Source organism: Rutilus rutilus, assembly GCF_951802725.1.
Source record: "Rutilus rutilus genome assembly, chromosome: 17".
NCBI lineage: Eukaryota > Metazoa > Chordata > Actinopteri > Cypriniformes > Leuciscidae > Rutilus > Rutilus rutilus.
The window spans coordinates 7364785-7387893 of NC_140230.1; the positions used below are offsets into that span (position 1 = coordinate 7364785).

The window sequence follows — 23109 nt, forward strand, 5'->3', positions numbered from 1 at the left end:
GACTCCCGCTGCCATTCTTCAAAATATACCCTCAACTGTTGTCAAGGCAACACTCCACGTGTGTTGTTGTGGCAAAACCCCCACAGAACAGAGGGGCGGGGTGAGCAAAGCTCATTATCATTTAAAGACACATGCACTTAAACGGCGTGCTGAAAACAGAGCTGTTTTTGACCAGGTAAAATTAGTGTTTTCTTACAATACTAATGAGAATTTTTAATGAAAGTATATTACAAACTTTTAATTTAGACCCTAAAGAATCATATTAGCTTGTACAAAAATGGCATTATATGACCCCTTTAACTAGCTTAATCAACAAGACTTCCTTGACCAACTAGCTTCACAAGAGCAAGCTTGCTTGAGCAGAAAGTTTTGTTGGTGAACAGTATGTCTAAGCAGACCAACACTAAACCAGAACTAACCTAGTTCAGCATTTATCAGCATGGAAACTCAAGTGCTCATAGAAACGTCCAAATTGGAAGTAATAATTAAGGCTGTTCCTCTGATTTTGGTCAAAGTAAAATGCATATGCCGGGCAATTTCATACATATTTTGTCATTCACGTGTAGTAGTTTCGTAGCATAAATATTCGCATCATTAACAGGCTAAATGAGTAGTGTTTCCTGTCAAGATTAAATAGCTTATCTTACAGTATTTACACAATGGTCTTTACAAAAATTTTTGCATTTGGTGCCATTCATGTGCACTCAACTCATGAATATGAAATTTCTGACATGACTAGAACTTTTTTCAGAAGTGATTTCATTGATAAAACAATATGAAATATTGATATTAATGGCCTTGCCTTCTTGAAGTCCAGAGTGCACAGTTTGGCTTTCTCTCCAAACTGCCATTTGCACTGCGTGTCGGCGTCGTACAGCTCTCCAGGAAGTTTCTCGGGGTATTTGTACTCCTGTATGGCGTTGGGCTCATCAGACAGACAGGTGGCCTGGGCGGTACTGAGACAGAAACACAACTGTAAAACAGCTTGACTCTAGTACAGTAGAGATGGACACAATCTAACATAACATAACATAACAACAGTAGTTCCCCTGGCTACATTTAGAGATTTCTACATTTAGACTTTATCATGACGTATGTTATTCAATGCTGCCGTTATTGTACAGGCCGACAGAGAGGCTCCGCTTGTAAACGATATCAAGGATCATTAGAAAGTATTTTACATTGTTTAATACTGTGTGTTTTACACAATCAGACATACAGTGAAACCCTGAATGAGCTCTGAGTAGTTTAGCAGACGCTCCGGGCCGCTCGCCCGTGCAATGACGAGAGTGTGTCAGTATGTGAGTGTGTGTGGGATGTATATTTGTAATGGGGGTCACATCAACGAGTCTATTAGTTCTATACTATATAACAAGCACATCCAGTAAAAACATACTAATAGAGGTGATCAACCAAAATAATGAAAGTCAAAGTCAAGCAAAGTCAAGTCACCTTTATTAATATAGCGCTTTTTACAATACTGATTGCTTTAAAGCAGCACTGATTGGACAGAAAGTCGGCACACTGCTGCTCCCATACAATACTTGAGTTTAGGGATGCATGATTTGGGGGAAGTTTTTACTTTTCTGAATGACTAGTTGACTAGTAAAGATGAGTAGTCAACTGAACGGTTTGTATCTGTACATACAGATGCAGTTGTTGCAGAACACTGCAATATAAAGTTGAAGTCTACTACATCCAGCTATCCCAGAATCCCTCTGTGTTTCAGTGGACCCTGGGAAGGGAAACCCTGTCCTTTTCCGCTCCTGCTTCCAATTATCTGGAGAAGGATCAATGAAGCAGCATCTGGCCCACAGAGGCAGGAATGTCAGAGTCAGATGAATCTGATTCAGTTCCTCATCACCACTCAGTTTTCCCAGTGTCACCTCTTTAAGTTTCCCCCCAGATTAAGGGGACCGGGAGCTATAAGACAGACCTGCTCAAACCAGACCCAGCCAGACTCCCTTTCAAGCTCTGTTTTATTAGTGAGGGGAGTGATAAAAGCGGAAGGCTGTGAAGAGGAACGAGAGAGGGTCTGAAAGCAGATCAGGCTTTAGCTACTTGAAGGTCTTGTGATCTGCTGGCTGTATGTCGATAGGCACATGGTGACGTAGGTGAGGCTGCTCATGAGGAATGAGAAACAGATGGGAGGACAGCTGACGGAGAGAGCATTGCCGTATTTATCGGCAGCACACTGGGGTGTCGTGGGTGTGGAAAGAGAAATAAGGGAGGATCATTCTGCAGTTTGTCGCCTTCAGATGCCCTGGAAAAGCTGTGGCTCACAGGCAGACTCTGGTAACACTAATGCCACTGTCACACTACAGGTTTCGGTACATATGAATTTGATTAAGCATGCAGTCTAATTGGATTGACTGGTTGGTTCCTTACGTCAATTTGCAACACTTACGGCTTCAGGATGCTAAATGAGGAACTAAATGAGATGGAGAAACTCAAACCACAAACTTTGGGGAGTCAGCAATAAAGCATCATGATCCCAATCACTTTGAATGGAGAACTGAACTGACACGACGTAAAGGCCAAGTATGGTAACCCATACTCAGAATTTGTCCTTGTCCTTTAACCCAACCAAATTAGTGCACACACATTAGGAGTAGTGAGTAGTGAACACACACACTGCAAAGCGTGGACACGCACACCTGGAGCAACCTCATTTCCTGCCAGTATTGAGAATCAAACCTGTGATCTCTGGGTTTTTAGTCTGACTCTCTATCCATTAGGCCACCACTACTCTATGAGCAGTCTTCCATTCTGGTGACATGAGAGACAGTGACCATTATCGACCAGATGTAGACATGTCCAATTTGAGAAAGTTGAGAAAAGTTTTAATATTACGCAAATAAAGGGGCAACTACCAATGCGAGTGAAGTCAGTGGAGCTCATATGATCAGTTTCCTGCCAGGTAATGTGTCGTCAAGAGAGTCAGAGTATCAGTCAGCGTATGTTATTGGGGAAATAGAGTGCTCCAGTGATGTTGTATTTTTATAGGCCAACCCGGAAGTTAGCATCACTCTGGTTCCCTTGACAAAAACCCAATAGGAATCCCCCCCCCCCCCCCCCCATTTTTGGCACATTCAAGACCTCCTTTATCATGTGGATAAGTATATTGAGTCATTTCCGTTGTTTTTTCGAGAAAATAATGGGTTGTCTTAACAGTAACTTCCAAAAGCCCATGAGAAACCAAGGCAGAACACCGTAACACCATTTACCACTCTTTGGCTTTGTTTTGGAACACTCAAATTGAGTTAAAGCAGCACTCAGTAGCTTCGGGATTTCTTCGCTGTATTCTCACTTTTTGCTCGCAGGTTTCTCTCTAGAGCGCCCCCCACAGCTTTGGAATAGATATTTGACAACACTGTTGTAAAAACTCTTTGGTGATTCTCAGACACCAGAGGCTAGTAGATCAACGACATCAAAGCAGATGGGATATTCTTTAAAACGTCTTCTTCCTTCGGGTTCGGACAGCGTGAGGGAGCGCAATAATGACAGTATTTGAGCAGATTTCTTTTGGCCGTAAGGCAGTTGTTTACATCGCGAGACCTGATATCACGCGAGACTTCCTGCCGCGGCGGCCGGCGGCCCGCCGTCTCAAAGTTGCAAGTGCGAATTTTCCGCTCACGGGCACCAGGGGGGTGCGAAACGACCACCATTCAACCCGAAATAAGTAATATAACCATTCCAATGACTCCGAAGCTGTTCAGTTAAGGTAAAAAAGTTACTTAGTTCACCTTTAAGGTACTCTGCCTTTGTTTAGCCGCATGTCAATATGAAGTTACTGTGCTGGTGTTCTATCAAATAGTGATACCAATCAAATTGTAAGGTGTTCTGCCTTTGTTTCACAGTCCATTCAAATTCATTGAAATTTGGCTACGGTGTAGCCTGTGTACTTTGTACAGCTTCCATCAGTCCCTGTAACTTGATGTCCCCAGAGCTTTGTCCTGCACAAACGCGGTCAGAACATTATGGTCTGAACACGCTCCATCAGCAAACAAGCGAAATCGATCACGAAGGATATATGCAGAGTTGACAGAAAAGAACTAAAGCCCCGCCTCACCCAGTTCGGGTACCGGACCTGGTTGAAACACTCATGCATCTAGCTGGCAGAGTGCCAAAATTTCGCCGGCGCCTTCAGCACCGCCCTAATGGTTGAGCCGACGCGGGAATAATATATCACAGGGAGTGTTAATAATGAAGCGGGTATATTGGTGCGTACAACATAATGAAGCAACAAGTGTACTGGTGCATACAACATCAGACCAGCTGTTACAAGCGGTTTACCTTCAATCACAATGCCTGGCAAGGAAACCCCTACTCTCTCCTGCTGAGGCCTAGAACTACTGATTCCAGCTCGCTGCCAAGGATCTTCGCCCAGATGAGCTCATCACGATAACGGAGCACGAGGCCGGTTCATTTGACACCTTGGTTAATTTAAGGGCAAAAGGTCAAGCCGATCCACTTTCACGAGCACAGACGTGGCTCTCAGACAGAAAGTGACATTTAAAACCTGTTGGAGCTGCTTGCTTTTACATATCACAACCAAAACAGCACTACAAATACTACTTTTAAAAGATGAGGTTGGTGTCTAGACTCTCACTGGGCTCACGCTGGGTGATTCTGCATGGATGACTAATGGACAGGAGATGCTTAGTAAAGGGCATGTTGTTAATCTTTGCACTGTTTTTCTAATGCCACTTTGTGCTGCCAATGGGTAAAGCATTTGATTTTGGCATAGTCTCTCCATGTGACTGAAAGTTTATTACAGTTTCCACAACACTGTAATTGTATTGATGCATTAAAAAAAATAATAATAATAGAGTTCATGATACTGCCTTTTTTGGTAAACTGATCCTAGATGTCAAAACAAGTCTTTACTCACCTTAGAAATCTGTTTAGATATTGTCGACTACAGGATGACCAGGAGAATAAACCATTATGTCCAGCCAAGGTGGGAGACATAATGTTTCCAACCGACTTCTTACACACATTGCCTTCGCCATCGTGGACCATTCCAAAGCTGTGGAAAACAAGGCTTTCATTAAACCAATACAGGCAACTGGATATGAGGGAATCAAATAGATGTTAATTTTAAATTTGACTCTTACTTGTGGCCAGATTCATGGGCAATTGTGAAGGCCAGACCAAGACCCGTGTCTTCATTGATCGTGCAGCTGCGGTACTTACTGCACATTCCACTAATTGGAGCAAAACCTGAAATTGAAACAATGAATGGAAGGATGAATGAATTTATGAATGAATGAATGAATGATGATGGCTATATTAGTCAAGCCAACAACTTGTATAAGGGTATAAGCCAAAGAGCCTGCAAAAATAAATATATACCTGATCATCTCATATCGTCTAACTGTGCAGTTCAAAAGTTTGGGGTCGGTAAGATTGTTTAATGTTTCTTAAGTCTCTTATGCTCACCAAGGCTGCATTTACTTGACAAAAATACAGTGAAACAGTAATATTGTGAAATATTATTACAATTTATATGAACTGGTTTCTATGTGAATATATTTTAAAATGTAATTTATTCCTGTGATGGCAAAACTGAATTTTCAGCATCATTACTCCAGTCTTCAGTGTCACATGATCCTTCAGAAATCACTCTAATATTCTGATTTGCTTATTATTATTTATATCAACGTTCTTTGATGAATATCAATTTGAAAATAACAGCACTTATCTGAAATATAAATCTTTTAAAACTTTATAATGTCTTTAATGTGACTTTCATAAGATTGCTAACTGCAAACTTTTGAACAGTAGTGTCCATCATCTAATAAAGTGAGACGGCAATAAACATAAGAGTGTGAGATGGCAAGTGATGGACTGATGTAATCAGATCAAGATTTCGAGAGTATTTGTTTCACAACTGCCAGTTCAAGATAAAGATCAAATCCAGTTGTTTTGAGTTAGTCGCAGGAAATCTGAACAGATATATGAGTTAATTCAACCAATATGAATCTGAAACACATTATATGCTATGCCTTCTACAACCAGGAGTAGTATATTAACTGTAGAAGGCATTAAAAATAATAGAAAGGCAACCTCACAAAATGCTTTGAACAATTCTATATGTGTTGCAATACTGGTCTGAGATCTAAGAGGACTGTATTTTATGACAAATTCTGACTTTCTAACTCTTTAATACAAAACCTATGGAGATGAAGCCCAGTGTACGTTGGAACAAAGTCAAACCCCAAAAGGACCAAAGGAGTCTGATTTATTTTCCTTAGATTTAATCGCTTAAAATATGTGCTGTTTTTTGACACATACGCACCAAGTGATAAAATACTTGCATGTATTGCACAAATGTGTTGTACCAGATTATGTTGTGATTTATTTGTCTTCCAGCCTTATTGAAAATCGTATTTGGGACAAAAAAACAAAAAAAAAAACACATACTTTACTAAAAATGTCTTTCAGGGCCCATTACAATTGATTTATTTCTAAAAGGTCAAAAAAAAAAAAAAAAAACCTTCATATGTAATGTTATATCTTTCAATATTTCTTGCTCTCAAGAAACTGTCATATGCAGAAATGATGCATGAGGGTAATTCATTTTGTATTCTGTGGTTTTCTCAGACTAGCGGTACGGTAAAGAGTGTACGGTTGTATCAAAGGTTCGGCGTAGCTCTTTAATTATCCAGTCCATGACCTGTGAGGGACGTGAAATCTCCCATGACCCCCTGACCCCTTCACCTCCAAGCGTGAGCTGTGCGAGCCGCAGTCTGCGCTCAAGTGTTAATCATTGACACTCCACAAATGTTGTGTTCTCAGCACCCTTTGAACTGCGGCCTTGCATTTGAGGGGCATGGCTAGCTTTGCTAATGGGGTTAGGGGTTAGCGGGGAGAGATTCTTTTATGTGGCACAGGGTGGAGAACACAGCTCGAGCTCTCATAGGAAACAGGTTATTAGAGAAAAAGGTTGTTACTGTACCTCTAATAATTTGGCAATTTAGTAGTAGCTTAAGTGATGACTAAGCGCAGTCATCACCAGACAAACAGTATATTTTAGGTCATTAATCTTAAATGTCACACCACACCTATGTTTTCTTCCTCTTTTGTACAGGTTTACAATAAAACCTGACATCAGCTTAAAAGTTTTTGTCTTGTACTGTCACATAGTGGTGTAAATAAAGCATAAGTGAAGGCTTTCAGTAACTCATGCCTAATGTAGAAATGTGATATTCACTATCAGACATTATTAATTTAAACACTAGGCAAACATGTCCAATAATAGGCCAGTTACCTACAAGACTAGTATTGGTTAGGGCTGGGAGTTGCCATTGACCTCCCAGTTCAATATACAACAATATTTAGCTGCTAATTCAATATGTATATATATTTTTAATGCATTTAGCATTTTACACATTTTGGTTCTCAATGTCCAATATATTGATGTCTGTTTAAATACTTTAAATAATTAATTATATTTAAAAACAAAATCATCATTATAACACTGTAGTACTGTTTAAACTAATACAAAAAAAGAAAAGAAATTAAAACAATGATGTGTAGTCAACTATTTTTCAGCTAATCTTAAGAAACATTACAAGCAATACAACAAAGAGTGCTTTCAACGTGTAACTGCAGAGGGCTTTAAAGCTACTAAAGTTTGTCAGACATGAGCAGTGAGCAGCGTTTCTTTATTTCTCAACATTAATGCAGTTTGATTATTAGTAATGGCATCATAAACAGTGCAAGTCTCTTTGAGTTGCATTTACGCTGACTTTCAGACTTACATTTCACATTTTCATTTAAGCATTTGGCAGCGCAGTGCATTGAAGTTATACATATCACCCTGCGTTCCCTGGGAATCGAACCCATGACACTGGCGTTGCTAGTACCATGCACTACCATTTGAACTACAGGAACGCTGTGTTTTAACATGTTATGTTTTGTCCTATCTGTTTACAATCTGTTAAAGGAATAGTTGACATCAAAATGAAAATTCTTTCATCATTTACTCACCCTCAAGTTGTTTCAAACCTTTGAAAATTTCTTTCTTCTGCTGGACACAAAAGAAGATATTTTGAAGAATGTCTGTAACCAACCAGTTGATGTACCCCATTGACTTCCATAGTAGGAAAAAAATATATACTATCCAGTCAATGGGGTCCATCAACTGTTTGGTTACCGACATTCTTCAAAATATCTTCTTTTGTGTTCAGCAGAAAAAAGAAAATTCATACAGGTTTGAAACAACTTGAGGGTGTAAATGATACTAAAAGTAACTAATCCTTTAAGAAGGAACTGCCAAATTTTACAAAGGTGAACACTTAGAGCATGTATCTTAAGACACGTTTAAAACTTGAACTTCTTTTAACATGGCGTCTTAAAAACATGCAGATGCTGCAAAAGACATGGCTGTCAAAGACGTCCTTCAAGCACATGTCAAATCAGCAGATGTTGTCCTTACCCAGAGTGTCACATGGTTCATTCTTCCAGGAGCAGATATCCAGACCGGTTAGCAGGATGGCATGATCATGACGGCGACCTCCTCGCCCGGCTAAACCTGACTGCCACTGGCAGAAACTGTTCAGAGTGTGGTCAGCATGATGGTTAATCACTAGTCCATCCTGAGGAAGTAAAGAGTTAAGAGTTAAGAGTAGATGTAATTGGATTAAATACTGTGTACACTAGAACAATTCTATATGAATTAACAGTGGATTTAACATCAAATTATAACGTCTACTGATAAAATGTATGTTTTTAATGTAAGCTTCTTCCTTTAAATAGGGAGAAAAATAATTAAAAGAGCAGTTTCATGCCTATCCTTGGATTGTTGAACTGTTCGAGGATAGTAGCCTAATGCAATACATTTTAGAGAGAGTAATTAGTTCAGTAATCTAATTACACTGTTGAAGATGTAATTAGTAACTTACTCAACTCTAGCTGCAAGTGACTAGTGTTGGGAGACTAAAGGCCATTGCACACTGAGTCCGAAATTTTCGCATGCGGTTTTTCGTATTCGTGAATATTCGTGATTCAGTGGCTCTAAATTGTCAAAACACCATTCAAAACGCTTGCTACGGATGCGAAAAACGCAGATAATCGAACCTGATCCGAGTATTTTTTTGACGGACGAAAGTTTTGGAGGCAGTGTGCAAGCGTGATTGACATAACGTCGTGAGGTCGTATTTATTTTTTAACTTGCGAAAATTTCGGACTCAGTGTGCAAGGGCCTTAAGACTACATCTAAATGAATCCAGATGCATTTCAAAATGCTCTCCATCCACACGTTTTCAAGTATTTTCCAAAAATGTATCTTCCACACTGAAACGCTAAAATCATCTTACAGCGCATGCTTAATAGGCTATATCATAAAAGCTCACGGAATGATACAGATAGACTAGACATAATAAAGTTTTTATGCTATTCTTCTGGCATGATAATTTTATAGAGAATGAGGAGTTACGTCACGATCTTTTCACGAAGCGTTGCATTCCGGGAAGGCGCCGCCATATTAGGTGGTAACGCTATCCGTTGCCATGACCGAGAGAAATAGCGAAAGAGAGAGAGCCCAGCTTAGTATTTGTTTACATTTTAGCGATACACCGCAGTTTCTTGGGAAGATATGGAGAAGGAAGAAGTGAAAGGAAACGGGCTCTATCGGGAGAGACAAAATAACAACGCTAGGCAGTGTTATTTAGAGAAACTGCTTGTCACTAAACTGACAGCAGCGACAACGAGCACTCAGCATGATTTCAAAAGCAACGTATTTCAGTGCCAGATGATCGCTTTTTATTTAACACAAATGAACAAAATTAATACTCTGTTAGTTAACTAGAGTTGTTTAATTTGTAATAGATGTATCTGTACCGCGAACTGTTTCAAAAAGACACTTTTTTCAATGACTCGCATTGACAGGGGAATGTCCGATCTGTCCGCTTACACGGCAGGTCCAAATGCACATCCGATTCATATCAGATTTATTTCCACATATAAATGACGCCTGAAACCTCAAGTATGACTGAGCTCTCGCAGTTAACAGGTTTGTGGGTTTGTAAGTTGCACCCAGCCGCATCATAAATGTTCATAAGCTTCTAATGACGAAAAGCTTCTAAACTCTTGCATTGTGTAGGCACTGATACCATAAACCAGGTAATTGTCTATGTCAGGGTGTGTGAAAGGTGGTAGTGCTTCTGAGTCTTTCATCTATTCTGTAGCTGCAGGTTGTTCGGGTCCATGTTGTTGATGCTAAGCAGTTTCTCTAAGGCTACGTTTACACGTGGCCGGTTATTTTCATAAAAGGACATTTCACCCTCTCCGTTTTCAGAAAAGTGTTCGTTTACACAAACCCGTGTATATGCCGTCAAGAGCATGCCAAACCTGTAGGTGGCAGTGTAACGAGAAGCTCAAGCCCATGTTAATAATAATAATAATAATTTGTTACATTTATATAGCGCTTTTTTCTGAGACCTCAAAGCGCTTTACATATGGAAGGGGGGAATCTCCTCAACCACCACCAATGTGCAGCATCCACTTGGATGATGCGACGGCAGCCATATTGCGCCAGAACGCCCACCACACACCAGCTTACTGGTGGAGAGGAGACAGTGATGAAGCCAATCAGTATATGAGGATGATTAGGAGGCCATGATGTACAGAGGCCAAGGGGCAAATTTGGCCAGGATGCCGGGGTTACACCCCTACTCTTTTTCGAAGGACATCCTGGGCTTTTTAATGACCACAGAGAGTCAGGACCTCGGTTTTACGTCTCATCCGAAGGACGGTGCTCTTTTGGCAGTATAGTGTCCCCGTCACTATACTGGGGCATTAGGACCCACACAGAGCACCCCCTGCTGGCCTCGCTAACACCTCTTCCAGCAGCAACCTGGTTTTCCCAGGAGGTCTCCCATCCAGGTACTAACCAGGCTCAGCCCTGCTTAGCTTCAGTGGGCAACCAGTCTTGGGCTACAGGGTGATATGGCTGCTGGCTGTTAAATGTTAGCCAATTAGAATCCCAAAAATATAGGTCGCACCTTTGACGCAGTGCAAGTTCTGTCGCATATTGTGACGTCGACTGCCTAAAACTCAGTTTTTCTCAGTTTACATGCAAACGTGCAAACAGAGTTTTCCAAAATCTCCACTCTGGCCGGAGTTTTTAGAAAGAATCGTTTTCAATTTCAAGGCGAATTCTCCGTTTGCGTGTAAATGAGGGGCACAACCGAAGGGAAATGTCTCCGTTTTTCAAAATAACCATGTACGTGTAAACGGGGCCTAAATAACGCTGCCTGGCGTTGTTATTGTCTCTCCCGATAGAGGCCCTTTCCTTTCGCTTCCTATTTCTCCATTTATTCAACCGTATCGCAAAAATGCAAACGAACATCAAGCTGCTCTTTCTCTCTCTTAGCACAGCCTTCCCAAAGTTTTGAGGTGAAAATGTCTCAGAATGTGTATTTATTCTGAGTGGAACTACCGTGCTCTTCCCCGAATGGGCCGGATCTGCGAAACGCGAGTCTGAGCGCATAGATTAGAGACGGGGAGGCAAATACATAGCCGGAGAATTGTGCCTCCGGTGGTAAAAATAATTAGCCAATCACCATCGAGTATTTCACTTTCAGCGATTAGGAGTGTTGAGAAAAGTAACATGGCAGAGGAGGCTAGCCTCCCTTGGTATGTCAACCAATCATCGCAAATACGTAAATTACGCGAAATATTAGTTTGTACTTCTACCGCTGATGTACTAACTACGTATGGAGAGTAGAAAATAGTGATTTTTTTATCACAACAGCTACAAATAAAAAATTAAGGAAGATCCCATGCCTATAGGCTAAGCTAAGATATGGGCTACAGCAATCAGCTTCATAAACGGCCGAACATGCTCTTTTAACACGGACAAGGATAAAAGGGACACGGACAAGTATTTGAATCAAGTGATAGGCTAGGTGAGTGAAAGTGTATTTATATTCTTATATTTAATATTCTTATACATATATATTCTTATATTCAAAGTCTTGCTGTATGAATGTGTCATTTTCTGTAAATTTTCTGACTAAAAGTGACCCAAAAACAAAAACAAAACAAAAAACAGTCTACTATACAACGCGAAAACAGCATTTTCAAATTTAGCCACTTGGGAAACATCTTCAAAAAAATTATGTTTTCAAAGGACAAAAACAATGTCTCAATGTGGACAGAAGGCCAAAATAAAGAGAAAAATATGTGTTTTCAAATGTACCCAGATTAGTGTATGTGTAGCCCAACTCAAACTGCTTATCAAGCTCTGGGCAGAACAATTACCGGCTGCCTCTGCTGACCCCACCTCAGTAAATGAGTCTATACTGTAGGTAATTAGCCCCTCATCACTGATCCTGAGTGACTGTTGCTAATTACTCCAATCAAAAGGGGGATGAGGGTTATTTTCTGCATTCCTCGACTAGTGGCTAACGTGAACTTCATTAACATTAGCACAGGTGTATCAGTAACAGAGCCCTTCAGCCGTATGCTGGCCCGCTTTCCCACAGACATGTCCCTCGTCTGGCTGGAATCCAACGGAATGCTGTGTATCCAATTAAACTGTCATCATAAAAACGAGACCTGTTCAGATGGAGCGTCTCAAAAAGAGTGAAAGAGACAAGCCTCTCAAGGACAATAAAATCCACCTTTTGAAGCAATGTTTCATTCGGCTTCAAAGCTCTGTGTTATCTAAACCTCTTATGGTCCATGACGTCAATCGCCTCCAGAGGGCTTTAACTCTCATTCATTTTACAAATATGCACTTGGTGTTGGTGTAAGATATTCATTTGAACACACACTGCCATAGAGCCAAGATCTTTTACTCTGTTTTCAAAAATCTCCACTGCAATAAAATTCATAGCACCTTAAACTCACCTGGTCCTCATCCAGCAGTATTAGTCCAACAATTACAACATTGATGTCACCTCCAATCGTGCCATCTTTGAAAAGCGTTGAGACCTTTTTGGAGATGAGAAACAATGCAGAAAAATCAGCATTAGGCTACAGGATTGTGCATAAACGTGGAGGCATCTAAACTCATTTTGACTTTCTTGAATAGAGCAATAAGAAGCTTCTGTTTGGAAAAATGAGAAGCGTGTGGCTGTTCTTCAAAGTGTCATGTCTCTGGAGGCATACCACATGTACTTAAAGGAGAAGTTCACCTTTAAAATGAAAATTCTGTCATCATATACTCACCCTCATGTTGTTTCAAACCTGTATGAATTTATTTCTTCTGCTGAACAGAAAGGAAGATATTTAGAAGAATATCAGTAACCAGACAGTTTTTGGGTCCCAATGACTTCCATAGTATTTTTTTTCCTACTATGGAAGTCATTGGGACCCAAAAACTGTCTGGTTACTGATATTCTTCTAAATATCTTCCTTTCTGTTCAGCATAAGAAAGAAATTCATACAGGTTTGAAACAACATGAGGGTGAGTATATGATGACAGAATTTTCATTTTAAAAGTGAACTTCTCCTTTAAGGGAATCCCTAATCCCACATTTCACTGGCCTTTGAAACAGAACTGAAGACAAAGTCCCTGAGATGGTTTAAAGTGCTCAGGGAACATAAATACAAGCACTTAGTTCCCAATACAAGGCCTTTTAGTTCTGCTATTTTGTCTTTCTTTTCGTTGACACCAACACAAGAGGCTTCTAGTTTGGTTTCATGTGTCAGTATTTCACTGATCCTTTGTAAAACACTTTTAACACACCTTCAAAAAGCCTGGGTTTGATGGTTATGTTCACAGCATGTAACATGATCCTATTTTGATTACTCAACAATAATGTTTTCATGTGTGCTCAAGTTTTTTTCAGTGTGCTCACCCCAAAGAGACTCACTTTGACTTTTAGCAATCATTAACTAGTCCGTTTGGTCAACCAGATGCTTTGACCTCAACTAGACATAATTTTCCATGCAAGCAAAACATACATGAACACAGAAAACTGGGAACTGAATGGATGGATGCATGGATCAATGTAATGGATAGATGGATGTATGGATGGATGGGTGAGTGGGTGGATACATGTATGAGTAAATGGATGCATAGAAGGAGGGATGGATGTATGCATGGGATGGATGCATGGAGGGACTGATGCATGGAGGGATGGATGCATGGAGGGATGGATGAATGGATGGACGGATTGATGGATACATGGATGATGGATGGATGCCTGCATGTGTGCAATAAATGGATGGATGCATGGATGGATGGACAGATGGATAGATGGATGCATGCATGGATGGATAAATGGACGGATGGACAAATATATGCCCGGATTCATTACATGCATCTTACCATGTTAAGAACAGTAAGGACATATGTTGTTATATTCTCATGGCCATGATTGTCCATCATGTTGCGGTCGACCACCACCAGCGTCTCCACATTCAGCCTCTGGCGTGGATGAGGTTTAAACGTAATGGCTCGCTTCCCTCTGGGCATTAACTTATATTCATCCGGGAAAATATAGATATCTTCCTCAGGAGGTTTAGGCATATCTGAAACACAGGACCAAGACAATATCAACACTAGGTCACAGAGTCAATGCTGGTTCCCCAAAGAAAATGCATTACTAGTTCAGAAAAAAGCTGAATCTGTGTCTGGAAAGCTCAGGCCCATACGAGACATTAATGCACGCCATGTGTGTCAAAATGTATTAGCTGTTACCTCACATCCCACATAAGATTTGGTTACTCGGTTTGTAAAATATTACTCAGGGTTCAAATGCGGTGTGAGGATGTGGTGTTTGTTTAGAGTAGGTGAAGATAATTCATCCCAGACCAAACACAATACAAGATGATGTCATGAAAACATGTTCAAGCTGACCCTTGAACAGCTGTGACCTTTTTACATACGACTGTTATCTAAAATACACCTCCTCCTCTCCTAATGATCGTCTTTGACAGTCCAGCTACTAGACCTGAACCATGCAATGGAAAGCAACTCTGTTTGAAGGTGCGGTTGGAGAGAGAATGTCCTTACATACATTTCTTCCGTCGTCCACAGAAGTGCTGTCTCTCCCGTGTAGTGTAGTTGAAGTTGTCATGACTGTGTGGGGTACGCTGGGTCTCCTCTAGATCCGTCTGTGTGTGTGTGGTTCTCTCATCTTGTCTGCTGGTTCCCCACAGATATGGGACTGCTGAATCTTTTCTGCTGACCGTCTTTAGCTCAGAAGACCTCCTGGTTCTGCCTTTGCTTGTCTCTGTTGGCATGAATCTCTTGTAGAGGATGTGGGGATGGTGGTCAGATGGTGCTGAGAAGTTCTCCAGAAGTGCCTGATGTGGATGCAGTGGCTTCAGGAAGTAATCCATATCCTGAGTTCTAATCAAACCTGACTAGAGGGAAAACACACTGGTCAATGCCTCGCAGTCTTCATATCCACAACATTAAAGGGGTTCTATTACTGTATTCTAATTTACAAGTTCATAATTTTGTTTAGGGTCCACTAGAATACGTTTACATCATGTAATAAAAAAACAACTCATTATTCTTTTATTTTTTATAATTTATTTGTTGCAGCACCTGTTTTCAACCTCTATCTGAACACTGGTTTAGTTTAAACCCTGCCTTATAAAAAGAGAAGTCTGCTCTGATTGGTCAGCTGGCCCCACTCTGTTGCGATTGCTGTACCGCTTAGAGCAGGGGTCGGCAACAGGCGGTAATGCCTGGCCCATGCCCACAGCCAGATTATTTTGATAGCGGCTGGTTCTGAAATAGATCTGTCATGACAGCAACACAATCACTTTGTCTTCAAAACATTATGCCGTCATACTCACATTTTGCCTTCAAAATAAAAGTACGTTAACGTTTTTGCAGCAATGTTTTATTTTGAGATGAATTGAGAGCTTTTAATTTGAAAAGTTCTGAAAGACATTCAAAAGAGTCTGTGGATCGCTTCGTTGCAGATAAGACACACCAGCTTTGCATTCACAAAACTAGGTAGGATGAACACACAGTTGTCTTTCCATCCTTCTTTGTAGGCTATGCCCTATTTTCACTGTCAACTTTCCTCTTTAGGCTCTTTGATAGTGCCATTTTCTCTCACCAGCTAGCTTAAATGTTAACATCACTCTGCACACGACGTAATAGCGTACCTCCAGCACGCAAACAATAAAAAAAAAAAGCAGTTTAGTACGTGAGGATGCCAAGGAATAATTCTGAGAGTAAAAGTAGGCTATGTCAAATAATTATTACAATAAGTTAGGCTCCATTATGTAACAAGCAAATTAAAATGATACACATTTATTATTCACAATATGGAAAGAGGAAATAAAACATAGTTCAAGAGGATGACTCAAGAAAGCTATTAATGCGCTTATTCAAGTCCTCTTTTATTTTTTGAGTTCAGCATCTCCCACGTATGTGTGTTTTCGAAAGGCGGTCTGTGTTGCAAGTTGGTAAATGAAGATACTTGCCAGGTTACGTGTCACTACTGCTTTATTAATTTATCCAGTGTAAAACCCGGACAAAGCCACACAAATGTGGCTTTTTGTTCATGACTCTCCTACTACAGGATTTAACACAGAGTAACAGCTCACTACCAGTTACAAAAGACACTGTAACAGTCTGTCACAGGCAATTCTAGTTGCATTTTTCATCAATTAATTTCTGAAATTATCCTTTGACTATGTTTTGGCCCGCCAGAGCTGTAAACACTACTCTAACTACGCTAACTATGGAGTCAGTTTTGCCATATTGGTTCAGTCAAGAAGAACAAGCTAATCAACCCGTACCACCTTTGCAAGCACGACTTATGCAGAAGTGGAAAAAAACAGCGTCTCTTGATCATCGCAACAACACATTACTTACGCAACTCAACCAGACCTCACCATTTTGTTTTGTTTTTTTGCTGCACATGGATCCCAATTCTGTTGACTCCGCATTACAGGAATATTGTGACTTCACTTGTACGTTCTGGAAAGAAAACTCAAGACTACAATGGAGGCGTTTCAGGGAGTTCAGAAACAATGACACTGATATAGAGAATAACTCCCTTTGGAGTGACTTTGTGCTTTTTAACTTTGCAGAGTAGTTTCATGCTCAAACAGCAACATTACACACTATAGAAAGTTGAAAATGTAAAAAAGCTCAATAGGTGCTTAACACTAGATGTCCATTTACTGAAGGAAACAACAGTGCTTGCAAGGCAGCAAAAGGAAGTCAGGAATGCCAGCTAATCCAGAGAAATTACATCTAGAGCGGCACAATATAGGCTATCCAAATTAAGTCAATATTGTTATATGGCTTAATGTCAAATCACGAAGGCTGCAATTTAATCGAATACATATATGTGCACTGCAGGTTTCAGAGATACAGTGTTTCAGCATCTTGGTTCATTTACAGTGAAACGAGCAGCTGAGACTCTGAAACATTATATCATGAGTTGCACATGTGTAAAACAAACACAGTAATCTTCACTCTAAAACCGCCAAAATAAAAGCTTGATGGTTTAACATTTGAAAATGTAGACATTAATATGTAAATATTTGTATTGTAATTTTACCACTGCACTATAAAATAAAATATTTTTTATTAAATACTATTTGAAATATATATATATTTATAATAAATGATCTACAAAGTCTGAATGCAGTTTATACATTAAGGATGAATTAACCATGAATAAAATGAATGAGGAAGACCAGTACAGTGTTTTGCAAGCACTGTCATAATGTTAATGTGTTAATGTGCTTCGGAACATAAAACAGACCCTTTGCTAATGTTCTCAAAAGCAAAAACCATCTGTATTGAAGAATTATTTTGTGTCTGCTTTCCAAACTGTTCAAGAATCAGTACCGATCACATATGAGGTGCAGAACGTGCATGTCAAGCCGACTCGTTTATGACACAAACGCCCAAATTACACTTCTTTGGAAAGCTGTGCTGTCATTAACACTAACAAGCTTCACGTCCCTCGCAATCTGGAGATCCCAAGGACTCTTCAAACCCTCATCCAAATGTCACGTCAGGTCAGAGCGAGAACTCATTTGTGCAGGCGCTTCAGCGCGGTCTGATAATTACCTTCAATTGGGCTCAGAGGATAAGCTCCTCTCCAAACAAACAGAAAAGCCCTTCTGAGAACCTGTTTGAACCCAATGTGCATCTGATTATCATTCGTCATTGCCAAAAACACTTAAGCTCATTGCAAGGCAATCGTACAGACAATAGGCTGTAAAACATGTTGAACTCTGGAAAGAGAAGACAAAGCGGGTTGCATTTAAGTTCAGGATTTGTGCATGAAGGCACATAAGAGAAACTGTCTGGAGGACACAAGCACATTAAAGGACTGAGGTTTCTAATGGGTTTGTGAGGTAAAATATGATGGCCCATAACTGAGAGAACCATTTATGTGAATTGAGCAGAATTAGGGGTGTAAAAATTCAATCGTTTTCTCGATGCACTGATAAGAAATCCTGCATATGTATCGATCTTGAAACATGGATCACAATCGTCATCAATGTGGGAATGTAACTTTGAAGAGTGCATGTCCTGTTTACAAAGGTTCAAATTGCTCTACCCAATAAAGACTGGTTTATGCTGGTAACCGCTGTTTTGATGCTATTTTCCCCCCACTTTTGTTAGCCTACACAGTTGAGCAGAGATCTGGTCTCGCTGGCTCAAGGAACGCTGCCTCACTCCACGCTTAAGTAATCAACGAGCAAAGCCATACAGGTCTCGCCAGACTAAACAACCCCGATCCAAGATCACAGTGTGTGTAGAGGATACACATCTCATCACGTAATTAACGCCTGTATGGGAGGTAACTGCTGATAGATTTCAACACGCGCCTTTTCAAACAACACTTGAGTGATTCTGGAACTGGCCATGACGTGCAATGATAATTAGACATTTTAATTACCACATCACACATACTGTGTATTTACAATGAACTATTAAAATGAAAGACACAACTGGCTCTTTAAGAGAACAGTTGCAGGTGTGGTGGATTTTTATTAGATAAAACAGTAAACTGTATATTAAACTAACCATGCCTCTAACATCTAACCTTACTTCCCTTTTTAGGCCTAACAAAACTAACACTTTGAAACACAATGTACTAAAACGTTCTGTCCTGTGTTTTTGAATGATGTATGTTGTGTTGCCATATCCCTTTTACTTTGGTTGTGTGAGTGTATAAATAACAAATATGGAAAATGAAACTAGACAGATGACTAAATTTGAACCTTGTGATTAACAATGAAGTAATCATTAAAAAAAGTTTGCTTTACCTAGTAACAGAAGGGTTTGCATATGAAGAACCAATCAAATTCATATCATTTTGCCATACCTCCCTATTCTATAAAAACTGTTGTATTTGTGCTAGCTGGCGGGATTCTCAATGGAATTTGTCTGAGATCCTCCGGCCTTGCTTCTTCTTGGGGGAGATTCTCTGAGAACTGCTCGAGAGATCCTCTGGCCGTGATTAAAGCATTTAGAGGACATTTGCTGAAGTCTGTTTGTCGATTATTCCTGCGCAGGAAGTAAGCTAGTTAAGGGGAACAGGTATTAGCACCCAGCCGACGTCGATGTGTAGACGAGCTAGGGTATAGGATTAGACTCAGCCGACATCGATGTGTAGACGCGCTATAGTATAGGATAAGACTCAGCCGACGTCGATGTGTAGACGTGCTAGAGTATAGGATTAGCACCCAGCCGACGTCGATGTGTAGACGCGCTAGGCTAGGGTATAGGGTTATACTCAGCCGACGTCAATGTGTAGACGCGCTAGGGTATAGGGTTATACTCAGCCGACATCGATGTGTAGACGCGCTATAGTATAGGATTAGACTCAGCCGACGTCGATGTGTAGACGTGCTAGAGTATAGGATTAGCACCCAGCCGACGTCGATGTGTAGACGCGCTAGGCTAGGGTATAGGGTTATACTCAGCCGACGTCAATGTGTAGACGCGCTAGGGTATAGGGTTATACTCAGCCGACATCGATGTGTAGACGCGCTAGAGTATAAATATTATAGGCCCAGGTAGACTTAGGCCAGATGAGATAGGATTTAGTTAGGTTTAGGGAAAAATCTACGACACAGGTTAAAACTTTTTACAGTGTGGATGATTGTAAAAAAATATCATGTAACACTTTATTTTGATGGTCCCTTTTGACCACTCTGTTGACTATAAGTAACTTTGCAACTACATGTCAACTTATTCTAACCCTAACCCTACCAGTTTACTAATACTCTACTAGTTTACTAATACTCTACTAACACTCTAATGAGAGTTAGTAGACATGTAGGTGCAACGTTACTTATAGTCAACAGAATGTGTTAAAGGGACCATCAAAATAAAGTGAAACCAAATATCCGATAATTTATGACCATGAATGAGAATTGATGTCACTCCATATTTTATAGTACAGCAATAAAATTAATGTTGATGCCTAAAAATAACCAATCAGAAGAAACGCAGCTAGATTTCAGCGTGGGAAGAAAGTCACATGTCAATAACCACTGGCTGTGGATCAGATTTTAGTTCGTTAGGATAGTTGATATCATTAGCAGCTGTAAACAGATTAATCCAGGCGCTTCCAGAGCAGTGATTCAGGACTCCATCAGGAGAACAACACCTGGGACTTAATCTCACCCCAAGACCAAAGGTCCTACAGTCAAGCATTTGATCCTTTATTGGACGCTGAGGACTTCAAAGAGCAAAATTACCCAGTTGTTTTGGTGTCAAGGCAGCAATCCTCATGAGATACGCTCGTCTTCTGTCACCAGATCACAGGGTTTAGTCAACAGAAGCGACCTCTGCCAGTGCCAAAGCTTTCAGGCTAGATGTAGGATGAAGTTCAGGCATGACTGGTCACTCCGCATGACTCCGGCCTGCTGTTCTCATGTTGGGAGTTTTGCAGTTGTCAAGACTAATTCCCAAAGTCGACTCAATTTATGGCGATTGCGCTTTCATGCTGTCTACACGCTTACTGCATGTCTTCCAGTCGGTCATTCCTATTCATCCAAAGTTTAGGCAATAGAATCCCGCAGGATTGCAATTATGGCTTCTGGTTAGTTGAGGAAGACAGTTCGGGATCTCATTGACATAATTCAGACAGACAGAGAGCGACCTTGCAGTGACCTGTGTCGTGTTTTTCATGTGATTAAATGCACATGGTATCTTTCTAATATTATGCACTACACTTAGTGTTCATCCTCTGTGACATCACTTCCAGTTACTGAGCCCTATTTACCTCAGACTATCTCAGAACTTTAATTTGCTGATGACCTTTGCTTTAAAGACTCACTGGAAATTGTTTCCAGAGCCACTGCTAACCTGAGAAACTGCTAACCTGAATTCAGAGTTTTAAAATTGCAAATGAGATATATTCCTTTCTAGTTTAATTTTTTAAGGAATTTGAAGAGAAACATCTATAAATGAGCAACTCATAAGCAATACAATTCCCTTTGGTGCTGTTCTTTTTGCCATTCTCTGCTGGGAGAATAAATAAATTCTGCCATTCTGAAAGCTGGAAGATGTGTCAACAAAGATTTGCACTGCAAAAATGAAAATCGCTGTTGTCGTAAGAGCTTGAATGATGTTGTTCAAGAAATGCTGGGTGATGTAATGGATAAACAAATCAAATTTCAGTTAAATTTATATCAAATTTGGTCTATAGCAACTGCCAAAGAGGAAATAGGGGAGTCATGAAGGAAACCATAAATTTGTTGATCTATCCAGGGAAATCTGTACCTTTCCATTTCTACGCTCAAGCACACAGTTTAGCATAAGTAAACAGTGGAAATCCATGCTGTCAATCGGGAGTGGTGCTGCTGACATTCCTGCATAAGTAACACGTAAGAATCATCTGCCACAAATCTGAGCCTCAGTCTCCCTGGTCCAAGACAAGCTTAACTAAAAACAAATGTCTGCGCTGCCTCCTTAAATACCTCTCATGAAATTACACACTGAGAGCTACAAGGTGCAAATAGCAGTCATAAAGCTCCAGAAGACGGGCTGAGACGCTACCTGGGAGAAAAATAACAGCTGCACTCCCGCACTCAGGGAAATGGGCAGATCCAGGCACGACCCTACAGGAACTCTAATCAAAGGAGCTGAGCGGATATGAGCGATGCACCTGACGCTGTTCCTATTTCCATGAGAGAGAGGCTTGTACTTGCCTTGCTGATTTTAGAAGCTGAAACCGGACCTCTTCAGAGCTGCTATAAGAGTTTATATGCCAGCTGAAACTATTTGGGAAGGGTGTCGATGATTCGTTTTTTAAATTCTCTTACATCATCTAAGTGACTAACTGTTGCTGTTCTTGTTGTGAAGAGGCAGATTCAGAGTCTTAACCCCTTCCTTGACATTTCATTGCATGAATGCTGACTATATATATCTAGACTAAATCAACTTGAGCTCCTCAGAAACACCATATCCAGCAGGATCGCATGTATCCTTGCACATTGCCAACAACCTCCCGCCAACAATTAGTCATCCATGGCGCCTCTTTCTGCTCTGTACAGGGCAAATTATGCTACGCTCCATTTCTGTTCATTATAAATAAATATGTTAGTCTTTAATTCGATCAGTCCATCAAAGCTACATTGAAAGCCTGGAGAGTGAAACTTAGGATTGTTTTATGAGGGATAAAAATGTATATATTTTGGACAAGAGATCTGAAGAGTTGCTGGGGGTTGCATGGTTTGGTTTAGCCAAATGATGAATGCTAAATCATAAGCATTGTGGGAAATTAGGTGAAAGAGAAAGAACCTATGCACCAGGTCCTGCTTCGAAACAGCTTGGGATCAGAAATCAAACAATTTCTTTGGGATTGAATGTTTGTTCTTGGTTTTAATTAAGAGTGAACAAAATCAGTTCAATATAAAAGGACCCATACCAACAAAAGCAGCTGTGACATGCTACAAACTCTCAGTTTAGACCAGTGTCGGACTGTCAGTGTCTTATGGGCTGTTTACACGATACCGCTTTCAACTTAAAATGGCAAACTTTGTATGCGTTTTGGGGGCCTGAAAGCACAAACTACAAAAACGTGTAAACTACAAAAATGCGAATTTGTAAAAACTGTGAGGTCATGCGCATTATGCGTTTAGTCTATTGGCGTGTAGTATTTCTAGAAGTGGCCAACTACTGGCCTGGCATGAATAATA

At 40.4% G+C, this 23109-nt stretch overlaps 1 protein-coding gene across 1 annotated transcript in view; it reads right to left on the bottom strand.

Annotated features, from left to right (window-relative positions):
• The window catches only part of adamts16 (ADAM metallopeptidase with thrombospondin type 1 motif, 16), an 87069-nt gene that overhangs the window by 55973 nt on the left and 7987 nt on the right, over positions 1-23109 (bottom strand). Inside the window, exons 4-10 of the mRNA XM_084384784.1 lie at positions 14982-15330; positions 14291-14493; positions 12865-12948; positions 8447-8606; positions 5121-5226; positions 4895-5032; positions 803-956 (exon numbers count right to left, since the gene is read on the bottom strand). Coding sequence (XP_084240910.1) covers positions 803-956; positions 4895-5032; positions 5121-5226; positions 8447-8606; positions 12865-12948; positions 14291-14493; positions 14982-15330 — 1194 coding nt within the window. The remainder of the gene's footprint in view (positions 1-802; positions 957-4894; positions 5033-5120; positions 5227-8446; positions 8607-12864; positions 12949-14290; positions 14494-14981; positions 15331-23109) is intronic.